The sequence below is a fragment of the Paramormyrops kingsleyae genome, chromosome 4, assembly GCF_048594095.1.
Source record: "Paramormyrops kingsleyae isolate MSU_618 chromosome 4, PKINGS_0.4, whole genome shotgun sequence".
NCBI classification, from domain to species: Eukaryota; Metazoa; Chordata; class Actinopteri; order Osteoglossiformes; family Mormyridae; genus Paramormyrops; species Paramormyrops kingsleyae.
The window spans coordinates 36138263-36154759 of NC_132800.1; the positions used below are offsets into that span (position 1 = coordinate 36138263).

The 16497-nt window shown below is 46.1% G+C and overlaps 3 protein-coding genes across 3 annotated transcripts; all 3 read right to left on the reverse strand.

Moving 5' to 3' along the window:
- Nucleotides 1-362: 362 nt before the first annotated feature.
- Nucleotides 363-2047, reverse strand: LOC111845863 (chemokine XC receptor 1-like). Its single transcript, XM_023815557.2, has 2 exons — nt 1911-2047; nt 363-1631 (listed from the first exon to the last, which is right to left on the reverse strand). The coding sequence occupies exon 2, from the start codon at nt 1625-1627 to the stop codon at nt 578-580; it is 1050 nt and encodes a 349-aa protein (XP_023671325.2). The 5' UTR covers nt 1628-1631; nt 1911-2047; the 3' UTR covers nt 363-577.
- Nucleotides 2048-2642: 595 nt separating this feature from the next.
- LOC111845864 (chemokine XC receptor 1-like) lies at nt 2643-3921 on the reverse strand. The gene is made up of 2 exons (XM_072711246.1): nt 3008-3921; nt 2643-2903 (listed from the first exon to the last, which is right to left on the reverse strand). Exons 1-2 carry the CDS (start codon nt 3581-3583, stop codon nt 2781-2783), a joined length of 699 nt encoding a protein of 232 aa, XP_072567347.1. The 5' UTR covers nt 3584-3921; the 3' UTR covers nt 2643-2780.
- An 8101-nt stretch (nt 3922-12022) lies between these two features.
- LOC140577599 (chemokine XC receptor 1-like) lies at nt 12023-14567 on the reverse strand. Its single transcript, XM_023815559.2, has 2 exons — nt 14449-14567; nt 12023-14251 (listed from the first exon to the last, which is right to left on the reverse strand). Exons 1-2 carry the CDS (start codon nt 14494-14496, stop codon nt 13181-13183), a joined length of 1119 nt encoding a protein of 372 aa, XP_023671327.2. The 5' UTR covers nt 14497-14567; the 3' UTR covers nt 12023-13180.
- Nucleotides 14568-16497: the final 1930 nt, after the last annotated feature.

Here is a 16497-nt window from a genome sequence, read left to right on the forward strand (position 1 = left end):
TCAGGACGATCTATAGAGCAAAAAAGAGCTCAGTGGGGGTTACAGCACAAGGCGAGAATAAATGAATTCCTTTGCGCTTTTTCCAGCAACACTTATCAAGACTATTTCCTAAGGATTTAAAGTACGACTGCGCAAGGGTCTAAGTTTGGTTTCAGTATTAGTAGGGACAAGGGCGTAACTTTGGCCGGAACATTGAGGGGGGGGGGGGGGGTTGTCTTAGCTGGTTTTGATTTATTTGATTAATTTACGCCCATGGGTAGGGACAACTGCATAGGGGACAGCCTGATATTTAAGGGGACACTACTTAATTTAGTAACATTGCATGATGTGTCGAACGTTCCCAAATAGTAAAGAAACCACTGTTCATTTGCAACAAAAAGGTTTAATGCAAAAAAATTACGCTACATACAAAAATAAGAACATTTACATAACTAGTGACTGTAAGCTGGTCAGAAAAAAACTGTTACTCTTATGCCTGACTGTCGCATACTTATGTTCCACAGTAAATCAAAAACCTATCAGCTGCGTGCCTGCAAGCGGCTGATCGGCTGAGAGAGTAAGCAGCCTTTCCAGGCTGTCACACGTATGTCTGTCTGGACACGGACGTCCTTATGCTTGCATTCTGTGAGGTGAAACTCTGACTCGATTGCAGGTGACGTGTGGAGTCACATATCAGGTAAACCTGTCCCCTGAACTTCTCACTGCCAAAGATGTGGAGGAATGGGTTGAGACAGCAGTGGCTGTAGGCCAGACAGTGGCAAACATAGTATGAGTAATTAAGGCTTTTGTTCGCCTGGCTTGCAGTATCCTGTAAGTGCAGGGATTTGACGAGGAGAACAATATTGTACGGAGCCCAGCATATAAAAAATCCTATTATGATGCCAAGTATGAGCTTTATAGCTTGTTGTTTTTTCTTCGATTTGCACCTCCAGATGCGTGTCCAGATTCTCACGTAGCAGTAAAGAATGACGGCGAAGGGGACGAGGAAGAACACGATTATGTGCATGTAGTACATGAACAGCCGCAGGGTGTGATGATGCTCCACTGACTCGCACAGGGTGCCGTTGGTGCTGGATCTCGCCTCGGAGAGCAGCGCCTCCGGGAGGCTGGCGGTGATACAGAGGATCCAGACGCCGATGCATACGGCGCGGAGCTTATTTCGCTGCCGCACCTTCCAGGACATCACGTCGCGCACGACCGCCGTGTAGCGGTCCACAGCCATTATGACCAGAAAGGCCATATAGCTGTAAAAGCCAATGAAAAAGAGCACGCTGAAGACCCTGCAGGCCACCTCCCCAAACACCCACTCGTGCAGCTGGTACACGGCCCAGAAGGGGAGGGGGATGGTGAAGATCAGGTCGGACACGGTCAGGTTCATCAGAAACATGTTGGGTGCTCTTTGGAGGTTCTCGAACTTCAGCAGAGTCCAGAAGAGGAGACTGTTCCCAGCCAGGCTCAAGGTGAATATCACGCAGTAGAAGACACCAGAAAACAGTCCCCCAAAGCGCACAGAATCGTCATCATCCAGAAATATTAAACTGTCATTTCCATAATCATAATAATAATCTGGGGTACTTATTCCAATTGATGGTGTGGTATTCCACAGGATTTTCTCGGTGGGGCTCATATTTCTGCAGTATTGCAATTGGTATTAGTGATTGATCGTAACAGAGATAATACACAGTAACAATGTTTCTTCAAACTTCAATTTAAATCGAAACAATTTTACATTGTTATCTACGCATTTAATAATAAAGTATATATACAATTATGTATTAACTTTTGTACTATAGATGAAGATAAAAAAAACAAGCCTGACCTACTCACCCAAAATACCATATTTAAAATCAAATACCGTGACAATGAAGGTACTCATTGAAAAAAGCAATAGAATCAACAGAACGTCTTACCTTGAGTAAATGAGTCAGAGATTGGCATCAGAGAAACAGCTGTTTGTTAGCAAAAGATCTGGGAGTCATAACCAGAGGAGCCTGATGCTGAGGTGTGATGTCTGTCTGCATGAGCAGGGAGAACAGCCCAACCCATCATGCTGCTAAAAATTCTTAGTGACCACACAAGTGCCGCAAATGGTATAAGGTGGCGTCTTTATTTGAGCGGATGCAAACTTTTAGAGCCGTTCACAGCTTTTGCTGTGACAAGTGCAAACGCCTCTTCCCTACACAGGAAGTGAAAGAGACACAAATTTATTTTATTTTTTCTTTATTTTCTTTACTTTGCATTTATATATTATGCTAATTGTACACATGGTATCGATGACATTTCTCCATTTTGGGACAAAATGAGCGTAAAACTGACAGTATAAAATAATGCATGCTAACTATAATACAGTATAAAATATTAAAAAAAATACGTATATATGACAGTATAAAATAATTTAACTAACTATAATACAGATCAAACAACATACACTTTTATAAAATATATACTTTGTGCAAATAAAATAATAGATAAAATAGATATTAATATTAGTAAAACCACAGCTGAGGTTCAAACGATTCAAAAACATTTAGGCTGAGATCTGCTGAACTTATTCAGCTGATGCTTTTCCATTAATCACAACTGCTTTGTCAATGACAATTGAGCTATGAGCAGCATGATAATTGACACTGTTATACCTTTCCTGAGGAAGACTGCAAAACAGTCTGCGTATATGAGCCCTACACTTCTCTCCAAACGTGTACAGCAGAGGATTGAGACAGCAGTGAAAATATGCCAGGGTACGGACGATGGCAAATGCCACATTTTGCCTCTTCTGTGTGTCACAGTCTCTTTCGTCGATTCTCAGCATGAAAACAATCATCACGTTGTACGGAGCCCGGCAAATGAAGAACGTCAGCACAATTACAAATATGAGAGCCACTGTTCTGTGCTTGTTCTTGGTCCTGGAAGATAGCACAGTCTTCAGAATCCGGGAGTAGCAGAAAACAATGACAATCAGAGGCAAGAGGAATAAAAAACAAATATGAAGACCGTGATTAATATAGACCTCCTGGGAATTCTGGTCTCCAACGTCGCAGGTATATTGATCAGGCAAGTTCCTGGAGAGAACCATCTCCCTCACAGAGGCTGAGATACTGATGACCCAGATCACGGCGCAGACCACCCGAGACCCCAGCAGGCGTTTCGGATGCCGGGCCAGCGGCATCTGCACTATTATGATATAGCGGTCAACAGTCATGGCCACCAGAAACATAAGGCTGCTGTAGATACTGATGAAGTACAAACCGCTCACCAGCTTGCACAGGAAATTCCCAAAGACCCAGCTGTGGAGGTGGTCCGTGATCCAGAATGGGAGCGAGACCGCAAACACAAGGTCCGACACAGCCAGGTTCAGGACAAACAGGTTGGTGACCTTCTTCAGGTCCTCGAACCTGATGAGGGCACAGAGGACCACCAGGTTCCCAGTGAGGCTGAGGCAGAAGATGATGGCGTAGCAAGCCGCTGTCGCAGAGCTGGCAGAACCTCGGTACTCGGACTCACAAAGATACACCAGATCCTTATCATATTCTGAATTGTTGTCTACCTTGCCACTGTAATTGTTGTAAGATTGGTTACCATCCATGTCCTCAGGAGGCCTATACACCCATGAACAGTGGCAGCAGAGGTCACGTAAAGATCACAAAGGTTAAAAAAACACGCCGCGGGTCCCTTGAGAGGTAGACGAGGCACATCAAAATGCATCTGTGGCTCGGAAGATTTTTTTTCTGCGCCGTAAGGAGACAGGGAGTGGCCAATGCACGACGAAATGAAGACACATTCTTCCTCATTCACTTTCTCACTGACTCAGGCTGGTATCGGGATTTTTTTTTTGAGTGTGTGCATGTGTGTGGTATGCGTTCCTGCATATACTTATTTGCAGTATGCATGTGTGAGTTATTCCCACTACCTATAGCCTTATTAATCTGTCGGTCCTTTCTCTGCCTTACACTAGATAATATCAGAGGAGGGTTTTCTTTAGGTCACATGACCCCAAACCAAGCCCCAAATATTTTTTTTGTTGTTGATTGTTTAACTAAACAAACAACCATATTTTATTCTCCAACATTTCCTGAATAAAACATACATGTTGCATCAGCAATAAATTTGTCACAAAAAGGGCAGAATATAATACCAAATGTATAATACGCTTAGTTTGTTTCATGCTTTTGCATTCGCTTTTGACTGTTTCACTGTGGTAATGTAATACAGCCGCCCACATGCATAGAGTTAAGTAACAGAAACTAGTGGCTTTGCAATATAAAACCCCAATGTGATGGAGCAGCAGACCAAGCTCTCTTTGGATGTCAGATTTGGTTCATGTTTCAGTAACGTGTAAGAATTTAAGCATCTACATACGTAATAATTTGACATAAAGATGATATACAGTATCCCATTATAGTAGACTCGCTTATAATGGAATATCGTCTATAACGGACGAGGTCCGCTGGTCCCGGCCGCGCGCCTTTAAGAACAGGCAGAAAAACCATTGGATATAGCGGACTCACATATAACGGAATTTCACTTATAACGGACAAACAATTTGGTCCCCAGTGCCGGTTTTAGCTGTAGTTTTGTTCGGTTATAACGGACATGCAGGCTCCGCCTACAAGGTGCGCGGTGTGCCGGTGATACCCAGCGCAGATACGTACATAGTCGGGATTACTAATAGTCACGTCACGCATCTGGTCAGGTTAAGTTGGATTACTACATGTACAATGTAGTAGCTTCGCCGCCCCAAACGACCCGGAAGAAAAGGAAGAAGCGGAAAGAGAGAAGACCAGAAGGAGAGTCCACCATCTTTCTGGGGTCCGTCTCCATCGCTGCTTCTTCCCCCGCTGAATATCCGGAGGACGCCCTCTTGATTCGACACCCAGTGGTGTTCCCCCTGGATGTCGCCTTAGCCGCGTCGTGGACTGAGGTACCTAAAGCCCACATTAAGGCCACTGAGCTGCCACTGCTAGCAGCCTACCCCTTTCTGGGAAGCACGCCTGCATTTTAAAGGGGCCAGGTCGGTTTGGGATGCCATCCCACGGGTCCCACAGGGCTTTAAAAGGGGAACACCTGCTGCCGGGATGCAACCCCTGGGTCTGTCTTTAGCAGTTCCTGTCCTGGCTATCGATGTTCAGCCCCCTGCGGGGCCTCACCCCTGATGTTCCTGACCTGCTTGACGTGCCTGTCCCGCTGTGCCTGTCCCGCTTGGTCTGCCTGTTCCGCTTGTCCCTCTGGCTGGCCCGGGGCCCCCTGCTGGCCCGGAGTCGGCGGTTGCTGCACCGCCGGAAGCTCCTGCTGCGGCTCCGTCTCTGCCTGCTGTGACGCCTGCACCCAAGGCTCCTGCTGCGTCACCTGCAGCTGCGCCGACGCCTGAGGAAGCCTAGGGCTCTGCCCACTGCTGTGCCAGAGGCCCTGGCTCCGCCTACGCCGGAAATCCCTGTCCCCAAGGAGGTCCCTGACTGTGTGGTGAACGGACTCCTCCACCATCACCCCACCATGGTGGAGCCCAACCGGGTCCCCGACTGTCTGTGACCCGGAAGGAAAGAGGACATAGGCGCAGGGACCAGGTCCCGCCCGGCCTGCCCCCTGGCTCGCTCTCGTTCTCCCGGGCTGTGGCTCGGCGGCAGCCTGTGGGTCCTTCGGCTCCAGTCCGGATGTTGCCTGCAGGTCCCCCTCAAGGGGCTCGTCGTCCACCTGCGGTCCCTCCATCCGATGCCTCGTCGGCCGCCTCTGGGTCCCCCTGCCTTGACGACTCGGTCGCCTGCAGGTCCCCCCACTGCGGCTCAGCGTCGGACGGCGCCTTCCCCGGCTTTGGCTGCGCTGTCGTCTGCGGCGTCTTCCCCCTCCTCCTCGCCTATGCCAGGGTCCCCTCTGCCTTCCTCTTCACCTCTCCCGGTGCCGCCTCCATCTTCCTCCTCGTTTCCTCCGTCTGTCCCTCGGCCTGTCTCCTCGTCCCCTGTGTGGTCCCCTCCGGCTCCATCCTCCCGTCCGCCTGTGGCCCCTGCGGCTGCCTTCCCTCGTCCGCCGGGGTTCCCTTGGGCTCCCCGTTGTCCGCTGTCCTTTGGTGTTCTGTCCTCCTGCCTGTTCCCCCCTGGTCCCTTCTGTCTCTGCTGCTCATCCCTCTGTACCTCATGCGTTCACTCCTGGCCCTTTCATTCCGCCTGTTGGTGTTCCCCCTGTGTCTCCCTTCCTGGTCTGCCTGTCTGTGTTTCCCGTCTTATGTCAGGTGTTGTCTTGGCTGTTGCCCCTGTGCTTGTTCTGTGTTTCTGTTCTGTTCCCAGTCCCTCGTTGATGTTTTTACTCTTGTTTTTCAGGTCCCGTGTCCCCAGTCTCATCTCCTCTGTCACCTCCCCTGAGGCGCCCAGAGTGCGTGCCTTTAGGGGGGGGGGTTCTGCCATGACCTGCTCGTCCGATCCTCCTGTATGCCACGCCCCTGTAGGCCTGTAGAGTATGAGATGTAGCTCTTAGGTTTTTTGCAATTTCTCTGAGCATCGCAGTCTGACCTTGGGGTGAATCTGCAGGGACGTCCGCTCCTGCGAAGACTGGCGACTGTCTTGAATGTTTCCACTTGTGAATAATCTTTCTCACTGTAAAACGATGGACTTCAGATTGTTTGGAAATGGCCTTTTAACCCTTCCAAGATTGATTGCTTCTCTGAGATCATTGCTGATGTCTTTCCTCCTTAGCATTGTAGTAACACACACCTGACTGCTCCAGACCAGCATACTGACAAAACTTTTGCTTTTTTAGAGATGGTCTAAAAAAAAAACAAGTAAGGGTTAATTCACAACAAGCTGTGCATTACGTGTTGTTATATCACATTATAAGAACCGGAGGTGGTTACGCTTGTTGACTCTTACGGGCCACTGTAAAAATTGCTTGAGATTTCTAAGTTATCAAAAAGATTAGGGGTGACTGTCAATATTCATACTTCACCATACTTGTGTTCTTGTGTAATGGTTTGACGTCATCTTCCATTGGCAAAGACCAGTTCCAATGCTCAAGAACAGAAGTACAGAGGACGGTAAAAATCCCCAGATGTCGTTCTCACGTGCTTGGAAGTCAAAAGTATGGTATTTGTGTTCTTGCTATTGAGATTCACAATCAATAGTGTGTCACTCTTGCAATTCCTCATTTTTTGACCAAAAAAAATGGCCCGGTAAACATTGATATTATGGGAACAGTAATGTAGGTCAAATTCTTCTATGCCATGATTACCACACATTTGTTTTACACATTTGAACTTCAAGACATTATTTTCACCAGGGTTGCCAACTCTCACGCATCTGCCGTGACACTGACATTTTCAGACTTTCACGCAAGAAATCTTACGCCAAATTTATATTATTCCATTATAAGCCTAAAATTAGCTACATCAAAAGAGTTGGTGTAGTTTGCAAACCCTACAGACCTATTTACAAGGTAATAAAACTGATACATAGATGTAAATGCGTGTGCAGACCAGCTGACCAAAGTTGCCAACCCTGATTTTCATGTTTACAAACTAAAAACGAGATACAGTATTTCCTTTCACCGCTTGGTGAATTTTAACGGCAAGCTTTCAAAATATTGGAATAGCTTGTTAAACTACCATCGAAACACCATACATTGCGGTGTAAAGGTTAAACGGTATTAAAAATTAGATACCGGCAAGGTTTAATATTTTACTTATACGTGAGGAGAAACAGAAGGACGAGGAGCAGGCACGGAGGGCACAAAGGGACAGGGGGCAAACACAGGGGGCACAAAGGCAGGGGGCAAGGAGGCAAAGGGCAGGGGGAAACGGGGAGCCGGAGAGAACCCCGGCAGGGGAGGGGTGGAAGCCGCAGGGGCAGAGGCCGGACGCGGAGGGACCCTCGGCGAGCGCGAGGAGGGAGCAGGAGGGAAGGCTGAATGTGAGGAGGAGGAAGGCGAAGGGACAGACAGAGGGGGCAAGGAGGAAGGGGACACAGGCGAAGGGGAGGAGGGAGCAGCTGCCACCAGCCAAGGCGTAGGCGACCGATGAGTCGGAGACAGGGGACCCGCAGGCTAGTCGGGGGGTAGGGCAGACAGGACCTGGCCCCGGCGCAGGTGTCCCCTCCCCTTCCGGGAGACTGAGAGGCAGGGACCCGGCTGGGGTCTGTTACACTGGGGTGACAGTGAAGTCGTCACTGGGGTGGTCATGGGGGAAGTCACCGGGAGAAGCATGGGAGAAGTCACAGGAAGGGGCACGGGGAAGGTCAGGGAGATCCCCGAGGGGTCCCACTCCAGCTCCTCCTCAGACTCCACTATGGAGGGAGGAGCGTCAGTCTGGCAGTCCGGGGCCTCGGGCGGCGTCTCGGGCGTCACTGGCACAGGAACCACAGGGGGCGACTAAGCAGGAGGCATAGCGGGGACCTCTGGGGACGATGAAGCAGGGGGCGCTGCAGGCACAGCCGACTCAGCACCAGCAGGGGGCAGTGCGGAGACCTCTGGGGCCAACGAAGCAGGAGGCGCTGCAGGCACATGAGGAACCACTGGGGGCAAATCTGCAGGCACAAGAGGAACCACTGGGGGCACTGTCCATTTAAGGAACTTGGGGACCCGCGGGATGGCATCCCCAATGGACCTGGCCCCTTTTCAAAAAACAGGCACGCTGCCAACGCTGGCAGCGGAGCGGCAGGCGGATGGGCTTCGGGTGTCCGTTCAGGCAGGGCGATGGCAGCATGCCCGAACACCACCGGATCTAGAATTGGGAGGGCTTCCTCCCGACACACAGTATGGCAGGCAGCAGTAATAGCGACGGCCCCTAAGAAGAGCTCCGGCTTCTCTTCCCGTCTTCTGCTTTCCCGCTTTTTCTCCTTTGCTGCCGCTTTCAGAGGAGTCGGGGGTACCTCAGGCAGCTCAGACAGCAGACTGTAGAATAGTCGCTGTCCATAGCAACTCGGCACATGTTAGATTCTGCCACCCCACGTCTCAGCGCACCTCTCCTGCAAGGCGTGCGTCCCCGGGCAGAGACATCTCCTCCAGAATGTCCCTACTCCGGTTGGCTATAGCCCGCAGTATGGGATCATCCCAGACTTTGGGCTGATTCAGCCAATAAAGTAGCTCATCTGTAATGTCGAGGTATTCCTCTTCACATAGTCTTCGCGAGTCTGGTCATTCTGTCACGACTCGTGCAGGAAAGCAGGCAAGGGCAAGGCGTGAGTTGGCAGCCCTGCTTCTGTCCTCAGTATTTGGTATGACCTCCATGTGCAGCTATGCAAGCAGTGCATCTTGATCTCAAACTCTGTGTAAGGTTACCTAGGACAGCCTGGGGCATCCTCTCCCACTCTTCCACTAGTGCGTGTACCAATATCTGTGTGCTAGGGGGACATGGTTCCGTGGAGGATATGGGACGGCCTATAACATCCCCAACAGGCCAATAGGATTCAGGCCCGGTGAGAATGGGCCCCAAGTCATTGTTTGGATGTTCTGTTGCTACAGACGCTCTTGTGTGAGCTGAGCTGCATGAGGATGAGCATTATGGTGCTGAAATAGGGTGACGTCCTAGTGTTGCTACAGGAAGGGGACAACAAGTCCCTATAAATGATTTGTTTTTGTACTTTACATTAATAATTAAAGATTATAATCACGCATTGATTTACTGGTGTGGTTTACCTGGTCAACACTACATGTGCGGTTAAAGAAAATTAATCGACACCCTTCAGATGCGAGAATTCGACAGTGATGTAGCGTAACAGGAAGCAAAATATGAAAAACAGCTCCAGTCATCGGCCCTGGCATTCATGCCCAGCTGGGCCACATTCCACCTCAACTGCAGAGGAATCACACCTGTTGCAATTTCCTTGATTAAACTAAGAGGATACAAGGGACGTCCCTGAAGAAAGATCTTTGTGAGGTACACTGTATGGACAAAAGTATTGGTACACCTGGCCATTTCACCTACAGGAACTTTTATGACGTCCCATTCTAAATTCATAGGCATCAACATGGAGTTGGTCCCCCCTCTGCAGCTATAACAGCTGCCACACTTCTGGGAAGGCTTTCCACAAGATTTTGTGTCAGCGGGATTTTTTGCCCATGCATTCAAAACAGCATTTGTGAAGTCAGGCCCTGATGTTAGATGTGAAGGTCTGACTTGCAATCTCGGTTCTAGTTCATCCCAAAGGTGTTCAGTGGGGTTGAGGTCAGGGTACTGTGTGGGCCAGTGAAGTTCTTCCAAACAAAACTCACCCAACCATTGCCTTATGGACCTTGCTTTGTGCACTGGGATACAGTCATGCTGGAACAGAAAAGGGCTCTTCCCCAAACTGTTCCCACAAAAGGTGGAGGCAGAATTGTCCAAAACGTCTCAGTATGCCAAAGCATTAAGCTTTCCTTTCACTGGACCGAAAGGGGCCCAGCCCAACCCCTGAAAAACAACCCCATACCATTATACTTCCTCTGCCAAGTTTTACACTTGGCACAATGCAGTCAGGCAGGTTCTCCTGGCATCTGGCAAACCCAGACTCGTCCATCAGACTGCCAGACAGAGAAGCGTAATTCAACACACCACATAACATGTTTCCACTGCTCGAGAGCCCAGTGACAGTGTGCTTTATACCACTCCATCCTAAATTTGGCACTGCACTTGGTGATGTGAGACTTGCATGCAGCTGCTCGGCCATGGAAGCTCATTCCATGAAGCTCCCAACACAGTTTGTGTGCTGGGGTTAATGCCAGAGGAAGCTTGGAACTCTAGAGTTACTGAATAATCAGAGTGTTGGTGACTTTTATGCACTATGCACTCGGCAACCCCACTCTGTTGCTTTGTGTGGTCTCCCACTTTGTGGCGGAGTTTCTATTGTTCCTAAACACTTCCACTTTGCAATAAGACCACTTATACTTATTGCAATTCCTATGACAGTGGGTCTGAATGAAAGACCTGAATCCAGTGATGCAGGTGCATTCTGATACTTCTACATGCAGTGTATGTGGCCTGCTTCCTTTCTTTTGTGGTTCAGTTCTTGCTTGCATTCTGACTGTTTGAACTGGTTTTTTGTCTTTATTCAGATGGGTTTGCTATTCGGCCCTGATAGCTGCATTGTGCTGGGCATTTGTCCCTCTCAGAACAATTAAACATGGAACTCTTACCTTACATGCAGGAACGTGTCAAAACAGACCTTGTGTCATGCAAGAAATACAAACTGTAGAAGATGCAGACTTTACATGGGGGTGGGCGGGGAAGGATCTGTGTGTTCAAGTGTGCTAAATGAAAAGACCTTCAGCTTGGTTTGTATTGAATTCTGACCTCTGACCTCATTTGCATGATACAATATGTTGTGAAACCGCACTAGGAGAACCGAAATAATTCGGTCTGATATTTTCTTACTTTTTAGCAGAGGCAATGCTTGTAGAAAATATGCCTCCTACTTCCCATTTTAATAATACCAGAGTGAACCTTCATGTTGCTTAGCAGTTTTTCCTACCAATGAACCCAGTTCCGTTAGAAAGTCCACATTCCCTGTCCAGTCTGTGGTGTGCCGGTTCAGCTCCGGATTAAAAATAGTTGTAGATGACCGGAACTTGAGTGGACTGTCTCCTCACCCAGAGCATCCTGCTGTAACATCACACTGTTAAAGTAGATGCTGAACTGCAGGCAGTCTGGCTCAGTGGTTTTGATAACATTGCATGGGCTATGACTGATAGTATCAGGGAAATGAGGCAAATGCGAAGAGCAGCTCGGGATATTGTGAATGGTTAAAAGGTACCGTCATGCTCCGATCGTGGTGATCCTCTTGTGTGCCACACCCCCTCTCTACCTCGTATGGAATCCCTGTGTTCCCAGCTGTTTTGAGTGATGTTGATTATTGTGGTGTGTATTTAAGTATGTGTTAGTGTATCTTTCTGAGTCCGGTCATTGATGTTGTTTTGTGCTCCTAAGTGTCTCTCTTCAGAATATGTTCCCCCGATTCCCCGGCTCCTGTGCCTGCTTCCCTGCCTCGTGACAAGACAAGTATGGATTTTACATCATATTTCATTCATTTTTTTCCACTCAGTCATTGATACTGGGTACAGACTGAAGCTTGATTTTAATAGTACACTGGTCTGCCATATATACATACATAGTAACCAAACATGGAAATGTATCAGTCTTTACAAATGATTTAACAGATGATTCACTGGTTACTGAACACAATCTCTGTGCAATTCCAGAAGGATTTTTTTCACATCATCTTTTCCCACTGGCAGATGTGCAATTCGATGAAAGTTGAAGTAAAAAAAAAAATGTATCTGGCACGCCATTTTCATATTTATATTTGCATGTTCACCGAGCCGCAAGTCTCACTTTGAGATCAGAGGCACCTTGAATTTTAAACATTTACACAGTGACAGGAAACCAAAATTCAACCATATACAGCTACATATTACTGGTTATTTTTATACAGTCTTTTTTATAAGGCTACATTAGCTACATATTACCGCTAATATACAAACTCGTTTAAAGCAGTCTTTTTTTTAAGGCCTTAATAGAATATATTAAGCAAAACAAGCAAGGTTTTAAGCAAAATAATTCTTTTTGGGCAAATGTTGATGCAGGAAAAAGACATACAGTAGCTATTAATCTGTTACTGACTGCATGTATGAAAGTATGCAAAGCTACAGACCAAACTCAAATTACATCAGAGCTGACATTAATAACAGTGATTAGGAGGCAAACAAACGACAACATGCCTCAGATGAAGAGATCAATAGGCAGGATGTAGCGTGAAGCAGAGAGAGTCACCATGTCGTGCCTTAACCCGTCCTGATCTGGAGAGGCCGTCCTTCAGAAAGCAGCGTTTTTATGCTGTATTCTATTATTTTAAATTGCATTCTATTTTTTATTGATTTATCCTGGATTAGGGGCAATTAAGGGTTGGAGGGTGAGGTTTATATGAAAGGAATCCCGCAAACTCCACTCACACATGCAGGTCATTGTAAGATTTGGTTTATAATACATACAGGTGTTGCAGATAAAGCGTAAAACAGGAATTTATTACCCCATGAGCAATATAGGAAATCTGCATTGTTAACGAATTTACATTTACATTTTTCCACATCGGTTTTCGCTCATGGACTAATAAATGTACTTTAGTACAGTGTTTCTCAATCCTGCTCCTGGAGCAACACCTGCTTAGTGAGGTCAGGCTGGACTGGAAGCTTCCTGGCAGATGGTAATTAAGGAGCAGGACTGAGAACCACCGCTCTAGTACAGTGACAGTTCCTCGCCGTTGGAATGTACAGCCCTGCTGCTGCGGTGCTGAATGTCTACAGAACCGGCCTGGCAGAACCACAGCTTTTTCAGTAGCTTCTTCAGGTGGCTCCTGAACTTCACTCCCACTAAGACGTAAAAGACGGGATTTAAGCAGCAGTGGGAGAAGGCGACGAGTCGGCAAATGTAGAAGGCAGAATCAATGCCTTTGCTGATCGGGCACTCTGTGAAGGGCCAAATGCCCCCAATATCCGTGAGTGATTTCAAGAAAATTAGAACGTTGTAGGGAGCCCACCCCAGGAAAAACACAACTGCAATCGTAAAAATGAGTTTCACTGTTCTGTACCTTGTATGCGATCTTGACCGAAGTAATGTCCCGAGTATTTTAACGTAACAGAAGGTAATCACGCACAATGCAATTAGGAAGAGAAAATTTTGTTGGTATGTTCCACCTATTTTCCATCGTTTATCAGTATATTCACAATACTGTACTCCACGATCTGTTTTCACTTTATGCATCACAAGAGCTGGTACTGCAGCTAAGCAACTCACAATCCAGACGGCGGAAGAAGTGACAGAACCGTAACAAAGCCGCTTTGACCCCAGGTCCGACAGCGGGTGGACCACGGCCAGGTACCGATGGATGGTCATTATGGTCAGGAAAATGATGCTGCTGTAGAACCCAGCATAGAAAAGAAAACTTACAGCCTTGCAGGCTTCATCTCCAAAGGTCCAGCCGTGGATGTGGTATAAAGCCCAGAAGGGCAGTCCAAACGTGAACAGCAAGTCAGACAGAGCCAGGTTTAGGATGAAGATGTTGGTGAGTGATTTCAGGTTTTCATACTTTGTCAGAATGACCAAAACAAGACTGTTCCCAAAAAGGCTCAGTAATGTGACAATCCACAAAAAAACCGGTGTTACGACTGCTCCAAACTTGATAATGTCTGACTTGTCGCACAGTTGATTATCTAAAGGATTTTCATAATAATCAGAATAATCATCCGAGTAAGTAGAGTTATAGTCTTCAGTATATGGAGCAGGGGATCCAGAATCCATCCCTGTAAACTGATTGACAACCACTGACAATGACCATCACTGAACCTTCATGTATTGGGAAAATGCAAACTTTTCAGTAATATTGCTCTTATACAAATATGCTTATGAAAAGAAAATTTAATTAATACAGTAGTAATCAATTAGTAATTCTCAGCGAAGAATCTGTGCCGTTCATTCGCATAATTAGAAATTAAATTGTCTCCTACCTTTTCATAAGTTGAATGGGACAGAATTGTTTTTTGCTTGCTGAACATCCATGTATTATGCGAGATTAATAGGAACCAGGTTTTGAAAAAAGGAACAAATCCGCTAAATAACAATTGATCGCATTGTAGTACCTATGAAACTAAGCTGGTGGGATGCATCAGGCACAGGGGGCTGGTACAGTAATGACCCCATTTATTTGTTCAATTTCTGTGTTATTACTTTCACGTCCACTTTTTTCTCCTCCTGCTGAAATTATTTTATCTCTTCCCTGCTGTTTTGTTAATCCTGAATTCATTTATGTTTATTTAGCAAAGTGAGGAAAGTATGGGTTCAGAGGGCAGGTTGACTCGCTGTCTGGCATTCAAGCATAGTAACTGCTTGAGATAAAACGTGTCACAATTCATTAATGATTAATTAACATGAGATCAGTATGTAACTAAGACTTAGTTTGTGATTAATACATAAATAATGGCATAATATATTATTTCTGCCCCATCAGGTAAAGTGCTACTGTTAATTCTCCCCATTCTCTTTGTCATATGGCTATGTTCACCTCCCTTCATAAAGCAAGTCTTACAAATAAGTACATATAACAAATTAACATTAATAATCTACCTGTGAAACTAGATATATGTGTATTCGTGCATATGAGCAGGGAAGTAGATCAGTCGCATTTATAGATCCCAGTTGTGTCTCCCATAATGAGGCTGCAATCCTTTGGGTTGCATGTCGCATGGCTGAAATGTGACACAGACACAACCAAGTATGCAGTTTTTTGTTTGGAAGTGAACCTGTCAAGACAAGCTTGATAGTTCTGCATCCTTTTAAAGAAAGTTGCGTATATAAACTTAGCCGCTAAGTAACTTTATTCATAATATTTTAATTAGCCATATTTTATATAAGAAATCGCTATTTTTCTACAAACCTGTTACAGTATTTTAAATATATGAGTATATTTTTGTCTATACAGCACTTACAAATAAACAGGCCTCTTGCTTATTCTTCATAATGTGGTCTGACCTATATCACAAAAAAACAACAAAAAAAATTGCTATACATGAAAGCAGAAGTGAGGTATGCATCTAAGTTTCAAACTACTAGAATTCCGCATGAAAATGTATTCTCGGTAGTACTTGTATGGAGGAAATTACGGCGCTCATCTAATTAAATTAAGACTCTTTTTTCTTTGAAGTACTTTAACGTTAAAAGAGAGACTTAGATAAATAACTATTCAACCCAATCTTTATTCAGTGCAAATGTCGTTTTTGAGTCTATATCACATGCATGAATGTCACGCCATATGACAGCCGATAATCAATTCGCATCAATTTTCATAGGTTGAATTTCTTTCAGGTTTATCTAATTACAGTCGCATTTGCATGGTAATTGGCAGAACAACGCAGCAGTGAATCGCGATCCAGACTAACCAATAAAATGATCGTTCACTATCCCATGACGGTTCACTCACTCTTGTTGATCTTGTCTGAGGGATAACACGCTGTAGCTATTCTGTAATTTTTTTTCCTTCTAAAAATGTCTGGAGGTGTTAAGAGAAAACTGGACAATCAGTCAATAGAGAAAAAGTATGAAATCATATTGCAGTTAGAAAAAGGAACGAAACCGGCAGACCTTAGTCGTCAGCATGGCATTCCAGCGAACACCATTTCAGGATGGAAAAAGAAGGCTGACGTGATAAAGCAAATGTACGAGAAGTTTGTCTTTGGTCCAGAAAGAAAAAAAAAACTTAGAGTGGCTGTGCACAAAGGTGTCGACGATGCAGCGTTTCAATGGTTCACAAATACGCGATCGACAAACTTTCACGTCAATGGTCCCGTGCTGATGAAGAAGGCGGACATCCTTGCTGCAAAGCTAGGACACCCTGACTTTAAAGCAAGTCAGGGGTGGCTGGATCTTTCAAAAAGAGGCACAACATTGTCCTCAAAGCAATTTGTGGAGCAAGAGCTGCGGTTCAACAGAAGCAGGTGGATTCATGGCTGAAGACTCAAATGCGCAGACTTTTGAAAACCTATGACACTCGGAACATTTTT

Bases quoted from the DNA above. Each gene is read 5' to 3' on its own strand.
- LOC111845863 (XM_023815557.2), bottom strand. From the start codon at position 1,627: ATGAGCCCCACCGAGAAAATCCTGTGGAATACCACACCATCAATTGGA.
- LOC111845864 (XM_072711246.1), bottom strand. From the start codon at position 3,583: ATGGATGGTAACCAATCTTACAACAATTACAGTGGCAAGGTAGACAAC. The intron at 2,904-3,007 runs GTCTATATTAAT...GCTATCTTCCAG, and splicing joins GAGACCAGAATTCCCAGGAG to GACCAAGAACAAGCACAGAA.
- LOC140577599 (XM_023815559.2), bottom strand. From the start codon at position 14,496: ATGTTCAGCAAGCAAAAAACAATTCTGTCCCATTCAACTTATGAAAAG. The intron at 14,252-14,448 runs GTAGGAGACAAT...GTTGTCAATCAG, and splicing joins CCCATTCAACTTATGAAAAG to TTTACAGGGATGGATTCTGG.